General features: G+C 39.3%; 1 protein-coding gene across 1 annotated transcript; it reads left to right on the top strand.

The window, feature by feature from the left end:
• Positions 1–1,233: 1,233 nt before the first annotated feature.
• Positions 1,234–18,028, top strand: LOC131246371 (uncharacterized). The gene is made up of 5 exons (XM_058246434.1): positions 1,234–1,642; positions 10,674–11,221; positions 14,126–15,037; positions 15,513–15,804; positions 17,683–18,028. The coding sequence occupies exons 1-4, from the start codon at positions 1,253–1,255 to the stop codon at positions 15,778–15,780; spliced, it is 2,118 nt and encodes a 705-aa protein (XP_058102417.1). The 5' UTR covers positions 1,234–1,252; the 3' UTR covers positions 15,781–15,804; positions 17,683–18,028.
• The last annotated feature ends 293 nt before the right edge of the window (positions 18,029–18,321 follow it).

Raw genomic sequence — 18,321 nt, 5'->3', positions numbered from 1 at the left:
CACATGATGTATGTTGGGCCCACATGCTTTTGAGACACTAGCTAGCTGGCTGGTGCCGAAGCAGTTTATATAAACACGTGTGGGCAGTCCGCCACGTCAAACATGATTCTTATATTGGACAGCTTTATGCGTTGGTCGAATGAGAAAGGCATCGATCCCCTGGGAGAGTGGGATTAGCAATGGATGACACGGTGCACTTTAAGTGCGGCTTGTGGATCCCTGTTCCACCCAGGTGGGTGGGATCACTGAATGTGGGGCTCACCTTGGTTACGTGCCTTACATCAACACCATCCATCTACATTGAAAACTCATTTTAGGCCCTGATCTTAAAAATAAGTAAATCCAAATCTCAAGTAGACGATAGTATGGGAAATAATAGTAAATTATCATTAAAAACTTATAGGCTGCAAAAATTTTGTATCAAGATTATATTTGCATGGCCTCTTCTTACATATCTTCGTGACCTTATAAATAGGTTGGATGGTAAATACATATTCCGTTGGACCATGAAGATTTTAATGGTGGGGATTCAATCACAATCGTTTCCTGTACTACGGTCCATATGAGATCTGGATCTGCTTTAATTTTTTGGATCATGGCTTAAAATGAGTTTCCAATGAAGTTGGACGGCATGGATGTAAGGCACATACATCGCGGTGGGGTCCACAGTCAGGGGATCCCACACACCCTCGCGCCATGCTTGGGCAACTTGACATGCAAGTGACCCAAATAAGCTTGTCCACATTATGGGTCTAGTTTAGATGTATTATGAACCCCACGTGTAATAAATTTTGATAAGATCCAAGCCATTCATCAATGGGCCCACTATATACAAGCCCCTTAGTGGCTACCTGATAGTCAAGCTGATCCACCTCATCCAAATTAAAATGGGCCATGATGCCGATAGAGTATACAACTATGGTAAATATTTTTGGGCCATTTATTCTTAAATTACAGCTCCCATGATCGGTGGGCCATGTTTAGTTTCTGGTCAAACGAATCTGTATGATAGGAGCCAATGGATGGATAGGATCTTGTACATGCATGGCAATTTGAGACAGGTGACATATGGATGGATAGGATCTTGTACATACATGGCAATTTGAGACAGGTGGCGTATGGATGGATAGGATCTTGTACATACATGGCAATTTGAGACAGATGACACGTGGATGGACACTGTTTATGTTCCATTGACCAGCAAACGAACCAACGGTTAATAATCACGGACGATCACTAAATAAAGTTAAAAATGGCCGAATATTCTCAAACCGGGTCAAAACCAGACGTGGACCGGGCCGACAGGGGTCGCGTCCGGTCCGAGTACCCCTGGACCGCCCTAGAACCTGATCCCTATAAATACCTTCCCTCCCCTTCAACCCGTTTCCTCTGTTTGCTGAAACCCATCCATTTCATTGATTTCCAGCCCGTCTCCCGAACCGAAGGACCCCAAAAGATCACCGTCCTCTCGATCGAAACCCCAACTATGTCGGGTAGATTGCTGAAGAAAGTCCTCAGAGAACAAGAAGAGGAACGGCTGCGGAAGTTCGCGGATCCTGAAGTCGATGACGCCGAAGAATCGGACACCTCTCCCGATCGCCCTGCTCCTTCCCGCAACCTCTTCGATCTACTTGACGATCAGGTTGGTGTCCGTTTCATCCATGTATATCAAATTCGATGAAGGAATTAGGGTTCGGGTGTTATTGCATGTGAGAATTAGGTTTTTGCCCACTTTTACTGCTGTCATTCAATATCCACTTCTTTTTTTGAGTGTTCAGAGGGAAAGGGATGTTCCGTTGAAAGAAAAAGAAAAAAAAAAGAAGCAATAGAAAAGAGGGAAGGGCATGATTTATCATTATTATTATTTTAATAAATTCGAAAAACTGTATCTTGAAATAATTCTATCATACAATGCTCGGGCCTAGAGATTGTACAGTACCACATGGGGTTTTCAGTTTGTACTACGGGTCTTGCCGTTCTACAGTATCCAAACGATTGACATTAGGGATCTTTGGATGCCTCTAGGCTGTAACAAGTCACTTTCAGGTGAAAGTCACTCACATGCTGCCTGTTTGGATATAAGCTGTAAGTCACTTATAAGTAAATAGTTGTTTTTTTTTTTTTTTTTTTTTTTAAAAAAATTTTATGTTTGGGTAACCCGTGTAAGTGACTTACAGGTTAGTGTTTCTGTATTCACACCAACTAGAACTTGGAGTAGGAATCACTCCAAAATCTTCAAATGACATAAAAAAGCTTGGCATAAGATATACTATTGGGTTGAGTACATCTAGAAGAATCTATGAGCCGATGGTTAGGCTAAACCATTCATCAGGTGAGCCGCTAAAGTGGGCACACAGATTCAAAATACCTGTAATGTTGAGCAGCTGAGCAGCTACTTAAGATAAGTGTCCACATGTTGCCGCATCCAAGCCTTGTATCAGGTCACTGTGTGGGGCCCATGGCCCAAAACATGGGCCAATCCAATTATGCTTATTAAAAAAAAAAAAAATCATGAAAACTGCAACACTTAAAATCTAAGTTATCCATGAACCTAGTTGCACACAAACCAACTAAAAGAAAAAAAAAAGGTAAAAAAAAATCAGAATCCGAACATAATTGATTAGTGGAGCTAATTAGTTTGCTTGGCAATGTTACAAATTGGTCGAGCTTGATTAAAGGCAAAGCCAAGCTTTTCAATATGGACGTCAAATGGTTGATTAATAACATTTTTGTTACTTAGACATTGCACACATGGCATCTCATCAAAACTTGAACACATAGTTTACAAGTGTCCCCAAAGGCAAATTGGAAAACATCCAATGGTCATATCACATCAAACAAGTGCCCGCAAAATAGGGGTTAAGATTGTTCAAATAATATGATCTTGGAACTGTAAACTGGAGACAAATGTCTGTCACACGTACAATGTTTGAGTGCCCGAGTATCAAGTGTCATACGCAACTTGAGTATCATATTACCTGATGCTTGATAGTTGATACCCTTTATATGCATGAGACCTTATGGTCCAAAGCTCCATTGGGTCCACTGTGATGTTTGCTTGAAATCTGCTCCATCAAATTTGCTAGTTCATGTTAGATTGGGAGACTAGAAATGAGGCAGATCTAAGACCCAAATGGGACTCACCATTCTAGATAGTGGGGAGGTAAATGCCCACCATTAAAACCTTCCTAGGGCCCACAACCGTTTTTATTTATTTATTATCCAAACAATCCATAAGGTGATTCTCATCAGGATGAAGGGAAAACACAAATATCAACCAGCTTCAAAACTTCTATGGTCCCCAAGGTTTCAATGGTAGGAGTACAATCCCCATTGTTTTTTTTTTTGTAATATGGCCCATTGAGTATTGGATTGGCCTTATTTTTAAGCTCACGTCTTGAAATGATATGGCAAAACTGATAGACGGAATGGATTTTAGATGGACATTGCGGTGGGGCCCTACATTGCTTTGGCTTTGCACAACTTACATGTGCTCGATCCATGATGACCCCACACTCTCTCACACTCGTCTTGTTCAAAGCTCTCTCACTCTTGAAAAAAATAACGTTGGAACAACGATCGTTGGAAAGGGGTTGGAAGGAATAGAGATCGTCGGACGCCCATTACTAGTGGGCAGGAAGGGCAAAGATCGTCAGATGCTCGCTGCAAGGGGCCGGAAGCCGGAAGGGACAGAGATCATCAGATGCTTGCCACAATGGGGCAGAGAGAGAGAGAGAGAGAGAGAGAGAGAGAGAGAGAGAGAGAGAGAGAGAGAGAGAGAGAGAGAGAGAGAGAGAGAGATGCCCACCCCTCCCCCATTTAAGTTGCCTGTTATTCATGTAAATTACAGGCATCCAAACGACCCTTATGGTTCTGAACATGCAAAGGTCCATCATCATCAAAGCCTTATCCAACTAATTGTGGTAGGCTACATGAATCCTCTTCCACCATCCAAACGACCCTTATGGTTCCGAACATGCAAAGATCCATCATCATCAAAGCCTTATCCAACTAAATGCGGTAGGCTACATGAATCCTCTTCCACCATTCCACTTTATCAAGGGCCATAACTTCAATTACACTGTAGATTATCGATCAATCTTTTCTTAACACCTCCATCCACATCCTCTTGAGCCTTTCCCTTGCCGTTTTAGAGCCTTCAACCTGCACCAACTCACTCATTCTAACTAGTGTAGTTCTTGGTTTCCGTTGCATGTGACCAAACCATCCTAGTCTACTTTCCCTATCTTATTACCCATTGGTGCTACGCCTATGTTCCCTTGAACTCATCCGTTTCTAATTATATCATTCCTTGTCTTGACACTCATCCATATCAACATGCTCATTTCAGCTTCACTCATCCTATGACGTATGAACATGTTTCTTCTTAAATGTCCGGTGTTTTGTCCATAAAGCATGGCTGATTTTATAGCTATCCTTCAAATTTCCCCTTTAATTTGATTGGTACACGTGCACAGGTCCATGCACCAAAAATTGGCCAGAGGGATAAATTGTAAGGTCCTGTTTGGTTGCCATTTAGAAAAGAGTTCATCTTATTTTTGTTAATGGTAATCATGTATTCGAGATTTTGGTAAGGGTAAAAAATTATGTTTATAATGCATTAATTTTATAAACTATGATCTCTAGTACATAATTACTGTTAATTGAAATGAGATGAAATAATCTCCAAGTGGCAACTGAACAGGGCCCAAACCTTCCAACAGGTGCTAACAAAGAAATGATTCAAAAGGAAGATACAACAAAGGTTCTTGCTAGAACCAATAGAAGTCATGTTTTGTACCTAGGGTTGTCCGGTCTAGGGGGTTTTTGGTGAATGGCCCCTTCCAATGGTGAGTTGCATCATATCAAAATTTCTGACAACCCTTATGTACTGTACTGTCTCTTGGCCCGTGCATTGTATAATTCCCTTCTAAGAAGCATTGTAGAATGGGGGAAAAGAAAGAAGAGTTGAGTCTTTTCAACAGAGTCCATGGTAGCCACAAACAATCTCACTAATAGAAAGGAGAGACCAATAGATTATAAAAGGGACGTGCATTGAAAATTTGCCACTCTCAAAAGACCTATATTATAACCACCTAGATAACTATGAAGCTCAACCTTTTTTCTTCCAAGAACTCTTACTTCAACTAAATACCAAGCTATAAGTTTCTAAAACCTATTGTTTGAGACATGATCTGCTTCAAGGTTGTTCGGGGTACCCTGTTCGGATAGCTAACATACCAGACCACAAGTGCTTCAAGCTCTCGACAACAACATGTGGAGTTAGTTGTTATCTTTCTTTCTTTCTTCTTCTTTTCCTCTTTTGTGAGAACCAACACGAAAAAATTATTCTAACTAGATCAGAAGATATATTAAGAGGATTGGAATGAGTTCCTACCCAAGGTGTCGAGGATAGCAAGGTTATATCTGGAAGAGAATATTTCTATTGCTCGATGCTTCTCACTTTCAGATGAAGTAGTGGTTTGGTCTCATCCATATCGGAGGGAGGAACTTGACAGGTGATGAAGTGGATGATTTCATTTGTCTCTCGGTGCAGCTTTTATGCCGTTGTACTTCTTGGGTAAGAGGGATGAGATGGTGGGGAATAAGGAAAAATCAGATTGATTTTTAGTCTGTTCATTCCACATGTTGTTACATGGGTTATTCTATGGGGAGCGCAAAGGCCACACCTCTTATTTTTGGTATTATGGTGCTCCCCCAGGTAGTCGCATTTTCTTAGCTGGCGGGTAGGAATAAGGTGCTTACGATAGATAATCTTCAAAAGAGGAAGATAGTAATCCCCAATATATGTATGATGTGTTGTAGATTGTGGAATGGTGCAACCCGGTTATCGAGTCAATGAGATCTCAACACCCGAATCGCAAGAAATGAACAAGAGTACTCCCATGAGAATAATGAAGTGGAGAGGGAGAAATAATTTTGTTGATATCAAACTTCTTCTCTTACAAAACTTGCAAAATTCACACTTGGAAAATTTTGCAATGCCTACTTTCGACCCACCTCCCCCGTTATAGATCGTAAATGAGAATCTACCTAAGATGTTAAAAGCCTAATAATTGTAAAAGCAAATTTAGGAAATAATCTTCCGAATCTTCAATCACACCTTCTCATATCTTCAATCATACCTTTAAATCAGCCCCTATATTTTTCATAAATAGGAAATTGAAAATCTTGATATTTAAGCCCCAAATCTCTAAATAAACTGTTCAAAATCAGCACCTGTTGGGATGTATAGCGGGTCATGGGCCTGCTTCAGTTTTCCTTGGCTTTGAAGGAGCTCGTCATCAAGTTGGAAACCGATCTCAACCTTTGGATTTGTACTACTTCTATGCCAAATCTTCTTCTTCTTTAATGAAAGTTGGTGGTGCAACTCTAAGTGTCGGCTTGGCATGACTTTTGTTAGAGTCAATTGTAAATGATGTCTTTTTCGTTTATGCTTTTGTGGGTGCCAACTTGTTCGTTGTAGTTTACCACACGATCATCTTTTGCAAGGTGCTTTAGTTTGATTGTTGAAACCTATTTGCATGTCTATCAATGTGACTGTCGTTATTAGTGAATCCATCAATTGATCCATTGGTGAATTTAATTGTAGGTCTAACATCACTGCATTGATCACCTTGGGTGTCAACTTTTCCTTCTCTATGGATCTTTTCCTTGTTTTTGGAATTTCTACTTCAATGTCTTGTTCTCTACCATGTTCCAACAATCAAAGGATTCGATCATTGGTGTCTTTATAAGCTAGGGCTGCCCATAGTTGGTTAGGACTTTGGTCAGGACATTCCCTTACGTGTTCACTTGCTCCAACTTCGGTCTCCGGATTCCCTTCACGCCGAAGTTTGCCTACTTGGTTAATGAGATTACCTACTACATGCGTGAGTTGATTGACCAACTCTATAAGTGTGTGGATCAATTGGATTACTTGTGCAAACCCTCGAGAGAAGAGAGGACTGTATGTGGGAACACGCATGTAGCTTTAGCTCTTCCATCTCTGCTTCTCTCCTCCTTAAATCATATTTAGTCTTTGAGTCGGGATGTTTCGTTTAGCCTGTGTGTCATCAATAGAGTCCGATGTTTGTTTTGTTTTGATTTAATTGTAGAGAGCCTCCATCTTGCAGCCAACAAGGTTGGTTTAGGTTGAAAAATATTGGATTGTTGATGGTGTATGTGGAAAAAAAGAAGACATAGGCCATATAATTCATGGACTAGTATTATGCCTGTTGTAAGTGATGAACAAACATGTAATTTTGGTATGTAAGCACTATAAGAATTACCTTCAAATCCTTTAGCTCCTCTATGTTGGAAATTACTTGTTACAATTCATAGCTAAACCAATTCAGTATTTTGACCTACTTCGGCAGTAGGTTACGCTGTTGGATAATGACTATTTAAATGCACTAGGGGATGTGGCACGTCCAACGCACATGCAAAGAGGATGGGTGAAAGAGACAAAGGGAGAGAAATCAGAGGATTTTGATAGGGTATTGTGGCCCTTACCACAGTACCATATGGTGGTCAGTTTCAACCCCGGATTGCATCCTTAGATTGATTTGAACCATTCACGTTCTCATTACTACCATATGTAAGCTATGGTCTTATAATCATGCTTCACTCATGATCTTGACCTTTGAATCTTGGATTTGATTTTTTTTTTTTAATATGAGCCATTTAAAAAGTTACTTTTCAATGTTCCATACTCATCTTCATGCACAATCACCAGTTTAAGAACTGACATTGGCAAAAAGGATGAGCGAAAGAGGGAGAAATGTGAGGAAAGGTGCGGGCTACATGACACTCATGGTTTCAAGAGTGGGTGACCATTCCAACTTTTTATGGTGTTGTGGCCCACTCTAAATTTAGATCTCGCTTATTTTTGGATGACTCTCTAACATGAACCACCACAACAGATGTATGGAGTATGTTTCACACAGTCATTATGGTGGGCCCATAGAGCCTTTGTTGCATGGGCTCCCAATAATACACGCTATGTGGGCTAAATGTAAAGAGGATCAGCTATAGTCAACGTGTCCCGTATCGGTATCGGTTGGCGTAACGGTGACCTCCAAAACCGATACGGATACGGGGGCGTAACGGTGATACGGGGGCGTAACGGCCCGTAACGGCGCAAATTTTTTTTTTTGCCAAAAAAATATGAAAAAATATGGATTAAATCCGAAATATTCTAAGCATTCCAAATATGCATTCATTTATAAATTGGAACATGTTTACGGTGGTGTAACGGTCCACTCTTTAGTGAGAAGTTGTATCGGACTGTCTGATGAATTTATGAACTAGATAACCTGAATTTGACTACAAAATTCATATATTTAATTTTCTAACTATCTACTATCAATGATAGATATATTAGAATGAATGTAATATGAAAATATCTTACATTTAGGTGTTTGCAATTATTTTTGAGGGCCAAAATTCATGCGTAAATAGAAAAAAAAATATAAAATGGCATCCCAAATATGTAAAATGCACATTAACATGTTCTACTATGATTAACACATCATATGACATCATTAAAACAGCAAAAGAATCATTAAAAAATGATTTTTCGAATTTTCAAAAAAAGGGCCGAAATAAATGCGTAAATAGAAAAAAATATAAAAAAAATAAAAAATGGCACCCCAAATATGTAAAATGCACATTAACATGTTCTACTATGATTAACACATCATATGGCATCATTAAAACAGCAAAAGAATCATTAAAAAATGATTTTTCGAATTTTCAAAAAAAGGGCCAAAATAAATGCGTAAATAGAAAAAAATATAAAAAAAGTATAAAATGGCACCCCAAATCTGTAAAATGCATATTAACATGTTCTACTATGATTAACACATCATATGGCATCATTAAAACAGCAAAAGAATCATTAAAAAATGATTTTTCGAATTTTCAAAAAAAGGGCCAAAATAAATGCGTAAATAGAAAAAAATATAAAAAATATATAAAATGGAACCCCAAATCTGTAAAATGCACATTAACATGTTCTACTATGATTAACACATCAAATGACATCATTAAAACAGCAAAAGAATCATTTAAAAATGGTTTTTCAAATTTTCAAAAAAAGGACCAAAATAAATGCGTAAATAGAAAAAAATATTAAAAAAATATAAAATGGCACCCTAAATCTGTAAAATGCACATTAACATGTTCTACTATGATTAATACATCAAATGGCATGATTAAAACAGCAAAACAACCATTAAAAACTGATTTTTCGAATTTTAAAAAAAGGGGCCAAAATTCATGCGTAAATAGAAAAAAATATTAAAAAATTATTAAATGGCACCCCAAATCTGTAAAATGCACATTAACATGTTCTACTATGATTAACACATCATATGAAATGATTAAAACAGCAAAATATATTAAAAAAGTATAAATACCTATTTTTGACGAATTTCTGAAAAATGGCCTACCGAGCTTTGATTCAAAAAAATCTATAATATAATGTGTTTTTCTATCAAATACCTAGCTAAGGTTGGTCGAAATTAGTAGTAGAAGGAGTTAGAAACAGTTTGGAAGCAAGAGATTTCAAAAAAACAGCAAAAACAGTGCTAAAAAAAAAAAAAAAAAAAGTTACCGTTTCGGGCCCGTTACGGGCCCGTAACGGCCCGTTACGCCCGTATCGGTCCCGTATCGGCCGATACGGGTACAAAAAATCGTATCGGCCGATACGGCCCCGAAACGGGTAACGGTTCGCACCGTTACCGTTACGTATCGGCCGATACGGCCGATACGTAACCGATTTGGCATTCCTTGGCTATAGTGGGTTAATCACATGAAAGAAAAGGAATCCTTTAAGCCTTAACATGGAGTGGGTAAAATCCCACCCGTCCACACTACATGGTCGATGAATGCAGGTAAAATCCCAGCTGTCTGTTATAGGCACGCAAATATAAAAATGCCTTAAATACCCCTGACCTATGTTAGAAATCCCTTCTAAATGTCCCTCTAGACGTCAAGGCTTAAAAAGTCTCCTAAAGCTAATTTCATTGGCAGAAGTCCAAAACTATTGGTGTTATATATAGTAGAAATGCAGCTGAAGAGAATGTCACATTTAATTCATGTGACCTGTCAAGTTACCTGCCCCAAGTATCCAAATTTCAAAGAGGACCCTAATCTTCTGTCCCATGGTTCAATATCAAGTCTTTGACTGAAGCAGTTTTATGTAGTCATTTCAGAGGGCATGTCAATGGAAATCGTGATTAATGCAACTTAGGAGGTCACCTGGCAAGCAACACGGTATTTATGCATGAGCATGACAACGCCTCTCAAACATCAATAGAGAGGATTGACCGTCGGCTTCACTTTGTAAGGACAAAAGATTTCCTTTTATTGGCTTCACTTTGACTGTTGATTTCTCTATTCATAAAATAAGGACAAAAGATCTACTGTATCATCTAAAACCATACTTTGAGTTGCCAATTGGGATGTCATTGCTAGATTTTCCAGTACAAATTTTATTCTTCTCAATCCTCTCCTTCTTAGTGGCAGCAGGTGCTCTTTCTTTTTCCATTTTCTAAGTTTGATATTTGGCTGAGTTATCATGCAGAATTGAGATTTGTTGATAGTTTTCTTGACCGCATCAAATCACTATCACTTGCAAGTGGTCAACCTTCAATTTCATTTTGCAGGAGGTTGAACTGGATAATGATGATGAAACCTCGACGGGAGATGCTGATGCACAAGAATCATCTGTGACCAAAGTTTCCTCTGATGTAATTCAATCAACTAATCGCAAAACCAAGAAGAAAAAGAAGAGAAACAAGGAGGATCCAACTTCTGCTAAAAATAACACTGAAAAACAACTTGATCTGATTTTAGAAAGTTTATCCATTGATACAAATCGCCAGGCAGAGTCTGTGAAAACCAAAACAGCAAATGCAAAAGGTCAGGCAAACTCTGTGAAGCATTGCGCATCATCCATATTAGCAGTGGAACCCAAATTTTTAAGGGCTGAAAACGAGCTGCGAAGGATTTTTGGTTCTAAAGTTGTGAGTTCTTTTGAGAATAATCACAACAGTGGTAGCTCAAGGCAGATGCATGGTGGAAGACGTGGTCCACGTGGAAGCCACAACCCTAGAAAGACTATTCTTGTTACTCCATCAGGCTTTTGGCCACGCTGGGATGGATCTTTGTCAATGGAACTTCTGGAAACTAAGGATGACCAGCATTTTTTCAGGTAACTACCAATCTTCAGTTATTAGGGCACACCTTTTCACCTGTTCCAGATGGAATTTAACCTGACGGATGTCAGCTATCTCATGCTAGTTTTTATTTGGATGTGGTTTAGTACTTCATATACCATAAAATGAATATCTCTTGTCATTTTTCTTCTTCTTCTTTTCTTTCTTTCCTCTTCGTTTTTGATTGACATGTTTGTCTTTCTACCATCTTTAGATGAATATCCATTGCAACTAGGGGTGCAAATCAGGTGGGTTGGGTCTGGTTGAGGGTCAACCCAACCCAACCCAACCTCAAGAGGGGTCGCCCAAAGCCCAACCCAACCCTAGATCCAGACCAACCCAAGTTATTGAATACTCGACCCTATTGAAATTCGGGTTGGGTCAGATTGGCACCAAAATAGAACTTTTAACCATCAAATAACATCATTAAAGTAACACATGTAACAACTGAAATAACATTAGCAAAATAAAGTCTATAATCACCACTCATAAACCTCATAAATAACGAGGTGGTGATTGCGTGTATCCGCAGTGATTAGTCTCACTTCAAAAATGAGGTGGGGACACCCCGTGTCTTCAAAAATAAAAAATAAAAAAATAAAAAACTAACATTAAAGAAATGGATAGAGTAGATGTTACATATACGACGTGGTGAGCCCCACAAGGCTAGGGTGTTTTGTGGATTGTGTAGAACATCTTGTAGATGATTTTCACCTTCTAACGGAGTCATGACTCATGAATATTCAATGAAGAGTCCCTAATGTGAGGGTGGAACCAAGGTGTCCCAAAACTGTTCTCTAACGGTAATGGTGGTAACCGTTACGCGTTTCGGAGTCATAACGGCCATTACGGATAAGTTGACCCTTAATGATCTTGTAACAGCTGTAAAGGTCCATTAAATGGACGAAATGGTTTTTTTTTTTTTTATAAGTTGTAACGGCCATGATGGCTCATATCATAATATTAACAGCGGTGGCTGTTACAACTTACATGGCTGTTACAACTTACAACCACTGTTACTATTATGGAATACATTGGATGGAACATCTGCGAAAGATATGAAAAGACAATGGCAATGCATGTGTCAGAGATCTGTGCCATTCATCTACTAGTGATCAATGTAAACATGCTTGGACCAAAAATAATAGGAGTCTATTACTCATGCAGGTCAAACTAGCATGAACTCTATTTTCTATCAATGCCATGATTAGGGCTGTACACGAATTGAGTTAGCTCGGTTAGGTCGCTCGACTGACTCGAAAAAGCTCAATTCAACTCGGTTCGAAACTGAGTTCGAGCTGAGTCGAGCTGATTTTTTGAGCTCGAAAAAATTTCAAACCCAGTTCGAGCTTGCCCGAGCTCGACTCGGATCGAACCCAACTCGAATCGAACTCAGATCGAACTAGTTCGGTGACTCAGTTACTTTGATATTGATGTTGCTCACCAAGTGTTTGATGAAATGACTCAACGAAGTGTCGGCTGGTGGCAAGGAAGGTATGTTTCATCAAACAAATACCCTTTTTTCTTGATTTTGATGTTGCCTACAAGGTGTTTGATGAAATACATGTAAAACCGCTGCTGGTGTTTTACATATAGTGAGAATTTGAAGGTGCAGTCCATGTGTTTGTGAAAATTCTGCACAGGCGAACTCGGCTCGATCTTGGCTTGAACTTGGCTCGAATTGGCCCGAGTTGCTGACTGAACTGAGCCGAGCTGGCTAGTCAGGCTCGAGGACCGAGCTAAGTCGAGTTTTAGCTGAGGTCAGCTAGTGGCCGAGGCACAACTCGACTCAAATCGACTCGTGTGCACCTCTAGCCATGATTTTACATAGTGTTTCAAATAGCGTTTGTAGCGTACGCTACGTAGCATAGCGTGGCCGTAGCGCTACCTAGCGTCCCAAATAGCGTAAATCCCTTGAAGCGTACACTACAGGGGTCGTAGCGTACACTACATCTACGTAGTTCGTAGCGTCCGTAGTGTAAGCTACAATGTATTTTTTTACTAATTTATTTATTATTATTATTATTATTTTTTTTCACGTTTTCTTTGTTTCTAATGTAGAGGAATGTGACACTTATATTATACTTGATACTTTTAACCTATGGGATTTTTATTTCTTTTCATAATTGTGACTTGTGGTTTCAATTAGACATTATTAATTAAAGTGGTTTGCTTAGAAAGTTGTTGATGTGATAATTATTTGATTTGGCTTATATATGTAGATTGGTTTTTGATAAATGATAACTAATAACTTTTTTGTACATGCTTATAATTGATAAAATGAATCATCTTTTAGGCATTTATATATATATTTTCTTTCTTTTTTCACTATTTATTATATTTGTCCTATTTTTAAATTAAAAAAATAGAAGTATCGTGTAGCTTATGCTACACGCTACGTATTTACGCTACACGCTATAGAGGGCTGAGCGCTACACATCACGCTACCGCTATTTAAAACACTGATTTTACATTTACATGATGTATATTGGTCATAACCCACATGTATGTACTGCATATAAGGTTGGGTTTGGGTTGCAGGAGGCCTCAATCCCAACCCAACCCAATGCAACCCAACCCAACCCAACACTGCCCAAAGTTCAGATTGGGCCAATCGGGTTTGGGTTGACTCAACCCAAGTTGTATCCCTATCTTGCAAGATTTGAAACATCAATGATTTTTTTTTTTTGGGAAGAAACTTATTCCAATCACCTTCCTGCTTCTTTTGGAGATTAGTATTTACATATTTCCATTTTAATTCTTATTTTTGCAATATATAGAGACATCATATAACATTTTGGGCAGAAATTTATTCATATTACTTGTCTGTCTGAAATGATTTATTATTGTTTATTTTCTTTCTAATTAGCATTATTTGGCTGTGAATGTATACCATACAGATATGTGCATTCATCTTCCTACATTCAAGCACAGAGAGCATTTGAAGCCGCAAAAGCCATTCATGATCTCAATGGTATTGCAAGCATCTTAGCATACCACCCTTACCACATTGAGTCGCTCTTAGCCATTGCAGATGTGTTAAAGTTTTCAGGAGAACATCAGTCATCTGCTGATGCTATTGGGAAGTGTTTATTCGCATTGGAGTGTGCATGGCATCCATTGTTCAGCCCGCTGCAGGGAAACTGCCAATTGAAATATGGCCATGACACCAATAAACCCATATTCTCTGCTCTTTTCAGTCACATGCAAAACATGGACAGGCGTGGCTGCCACCGATCAGCTCTCGAGGTCTGCAAGCTGTTGCTTTCACTGGATTCGGATGATCCAATGGGAGCAATCTTTTGCATTGATTACTTCTCTCTGAGGGCAGATGAATATGCATGGTTGGAACGGTTTGCTGAGGAGTATAGAAGTGACAACTCTCTTTGGCTGTTCCCCAACTTCTCATACTCCCTTGCTATTTGTCGTTTCTATCTCGAACGTGATGCTGCATCTGAAGCTTCCACTGCACATACTGAAAAGGCTACGTCGGTGGATCTCATGAGGCAGGCTTTGATGCTTCACCCTTTAGTCCTGAAAAAATTAGTTGAGAAGGTGCCCCTAAAGGATTCAGCATGGACAGAAATACTCAAGCATGCCTTTTTCGGATCTGCTAAGGCAGGAAGCCCCTCCTTGGATCACCTGATTAGTATATATGTAGAAAGGAATTATCTTTTGTGGAGGTTCCCAGATCTGCAGAAATTGTTGAAAAAGGCTGCTCAACTAGTGATTGAATCTTTGAATCTTAATGGCAGCGAAGCTAGAGATTGGGCTTGTGTCAGGAAAGAGACTTTCCTATCAGAAAAAAATGAGTAAGTTATTGACTATCTTTGACCGTATCATCTGTAATTAAGATTTTTCTGGCATTGCTCGCCATTCCATTGTTGCCTATTTATTATGCTTCATTTCATTGTCATCCAGACCATTCATCTGGTTGGCTGTACAGTGGTGGGCCACATGGGGAAAATCCCATTGATCAGAGATCCTCAAGAGGGACGGTGCTGTTTGTAACAGTTCTTTGTTGGGATGGTAAATATCTCTGATTAGTAGGAACTTTTGCTACGTGGCCCATCAATGGTGGGACCTACTGATGAACGGTAATGGTCCAGGTCACAATGCTGCAAGGTGCAAGAGGTGAGAAACAGTGCCAGCAAACCTTTTATTGTATTTCCACATATGACATCACTTCACACTTCTTCAGTTCTCTGCTCCAAGTCATTGTTAATTTTCTTGAGATGCTATACTTGAAGCAGTCCCCTAACAGTTCTTTTTTCCCTCATCTGGCAGGTATTCCCATCTACTGATCTCAGATTTCTCCGATTCAGTTTCAACAATGCCTGATGACCTGCGGAACTTGATGATTGACCCACATATGGCACATGCCATGCAGAATGTAGACCAAGCTGCCAATCCTGAGGGAGCCCGTGCTCCACGTGAAGTCCTGAACCGGCATCCAATGATGGTCTTATTGGAATCGGTGCTTCCGTGGATCCATTATGGAGACAATGCGGATGGCCATCAGATGGATCATAATGCTGAAGCCAATGAAGAATGATCTCTACCGGTGATCTTAATGCAGGTCAGCATCTTTAGAGATTATCCTACTCTATGCATTTCTAGCAATGGCAAATACCTCTATTAGTGGAAACCTTAGGCCATGGTAGACACCTAAAAATGAGTTCAGCTCATTTTAGTTAGCAGTGATTATGCATTAGAGCATTTCTAGCTATAGCGAATACCTCTATTAGTTCAAACGTTGGGCCATGTTTGGTAGATGCCTAAAAACAAGTTCATCTCATTTTAGTTAACAGTAATTACGTATTAGAGACTTGATCTCTAATGCATAATCTCTCTCTCTCTCTCTCTCTCTCTCTCTCTCTATCTAAAAAAAAAAAAAAAAACCCTACTGCACAGTCACTGTTAACTAAAACTCATTATGCATTAGAGATCAAGATATCTAATACATAATTACTGTTTACTGAAATGGGATGAACTCATTATTAGGTGTCTACCAAACAGGGCCTTAGGGCATGTTTGAATTGCATTGGAAATGTCAAGCAAAGGAAAAGGAAATTAATCATTATTTTGATGAGCACTATTTTTTCTTGGATTCCAACATTAGAGGTCTTGTTTATTTGGCACATGAAAATCTCATATTTGTGAGATAACCAGTCACATGGTTTCTTCTGCTATTATGGAAAAGTACAATGATTACTAGGTGGAATCCTTCTTTGTTATCTAAAAATCCCAAAGTGTCACATCAGTGGAAAACCTTCTCCCTTTCGTTTCCCTTTGATTCCGTTTCGAAACATGCCCTTTGGAAAATGTCTGCGTTGACATCTATAATCTTGGATCAATGAGCCCTGTCAAGTATATGAATTGTATCCTCTGGTCTGGAATTGTGTAATGTGGGGGCCATGGGGATCCAGACGGTTGATAGATTGACCCACTGTGGATGAACCGTGCCTAAAGATTTCCCATAGCAGCAGATCCTACCCATCCAATCTTCCCTCTATCTGATGCGGACTGTTGCTGTATTCTTAGCTGTGTCCATTTTGCAGTTCACTTACTGAAGTTGAGCCATGGTCCATCCATTGTGTAACACATCGTATCAATGGTATGGTTTTCTGACGCATGTGGCCCACTTGTACAAACTCATGGCTCTGTGGATACCTAAATATTTTCTGCAATTCATGTTGCAGTCAAGAAGCTTTTGGGAGACACGATCCCACTTATTAGCATCGTGGTAAGACTTTGGTGATTGGAAACAGCAGCTAAGTCTAAAAAAATCAACTCGGAAAACTATTTCAGTAACCCAAAGCATTTAGGGGGAATGACAGCAAAGGCTGTGCGTGTGACACAGAAGTTCTTGCTTTCTTTGACTAGTAGCTGCTCCACATCTGATGCACGTGATAGAGGTGTGTTTTGGGATCAAGTTCGGTTTAAGCAATTAATGAACAAACCCATAACTACACCCAGTGTTCTGAATTTTATTTGATTGAGGGTGAGAAGAGCACATCTGTGAACTCACCCGAACATCACAGGGAGAGAGATGCATGCAATGAGATTGGAGCTGAAGGTGAACCGCTGAGTCTAGTGGATGAATTACACTCAATGTGGAAATATACTGATTTACCCGAGCACTAGATTAAAATACAAACGGATTCACAGATAAATACAGATGTAAAATTTGTTTACCCTCCATATATATTTTTTATCATTATCTTAAGAAGATACCTGAATATGCTGGTCCCTTGGGAATTCCTCAAGCTCTAGCAGATGGGACCAAACTACTTTTCAAATTGGATCCTCTACCATCAAGAGGAGATGTTCGTTTATTCAGCATTGGACCATTTATAACAGTCGATATCAATTCGACTACATTATTCAGTAATTCCTTTTTCAGTTCATAGGCAGAAACTCAAAGGTCCAGCTTCCTCTGGCCATTGCTTTGCAGATTCCTGGCTGCTAGTTGGTTGATTGAATTTGTGAGCAAATGCTATGTGGACGCGGAAGCACCCAATTGCATGTGCTAGTGAAGATGACATGGGAACCTTGCAAGAGGAGGAGATAATCGCAGAGGTACTTTTTCATTCTGGGTATGCCTAAGCTCTAACAAATGGATGATGTGTGCCCATGCATGCCAAGTGTACGGAAGTATATTATCTTTAACTTGAGTAGTTTCTTGATGTTGGAAAATATCAAATAATAGCGATTTTCAGTAAATGCTGTACTTCTTACTGATATTATATCATAGTTGCATTTGTACCTGTGAAAAGAAAATGAGAAAAATTGGTTGTGGATGAGGATCCTTTTCAAATTTATTTATTTATTTATAAGTCGTAGACTTAAAGGGGCTGTTTGGAACATGGGATTAGGTGGTATGGAATTGCATTTCGTCCAATGTAAATTCCACCTAGCATTTGGAACCGATGAGAAGAATTAAATTAATCCAGGTATCATATCATCCAATCGCAGTAGGGGATAGGTGGGATTTCTAGTGGATTTTGAAATTCACTGCATGTGACAATCAGAGTTGCATATGCATACAAGTGACTGGCATCAGTTGTGAAATATGGTCCATTGATTACAATTC

This window comes from Magnolia sinica, chromosome 5 (genome assembly GCF_029962835.1).
Source record: "Magnolia sinica isolate HGM2019 chromosome 5, MsV1, whole genome shotgun sequence".
In the NCBI taxonomy this organism is placed as follows: Eukaryota; Viridiplantae; Streptophyta; class Magnoliopsida; order Magnoliales; family Magnoliaceae; genus Magnolia; species Magnolia sinica.
This window is presented reverse-complemented; position numbering and strand designations above follow the sequence as displayed.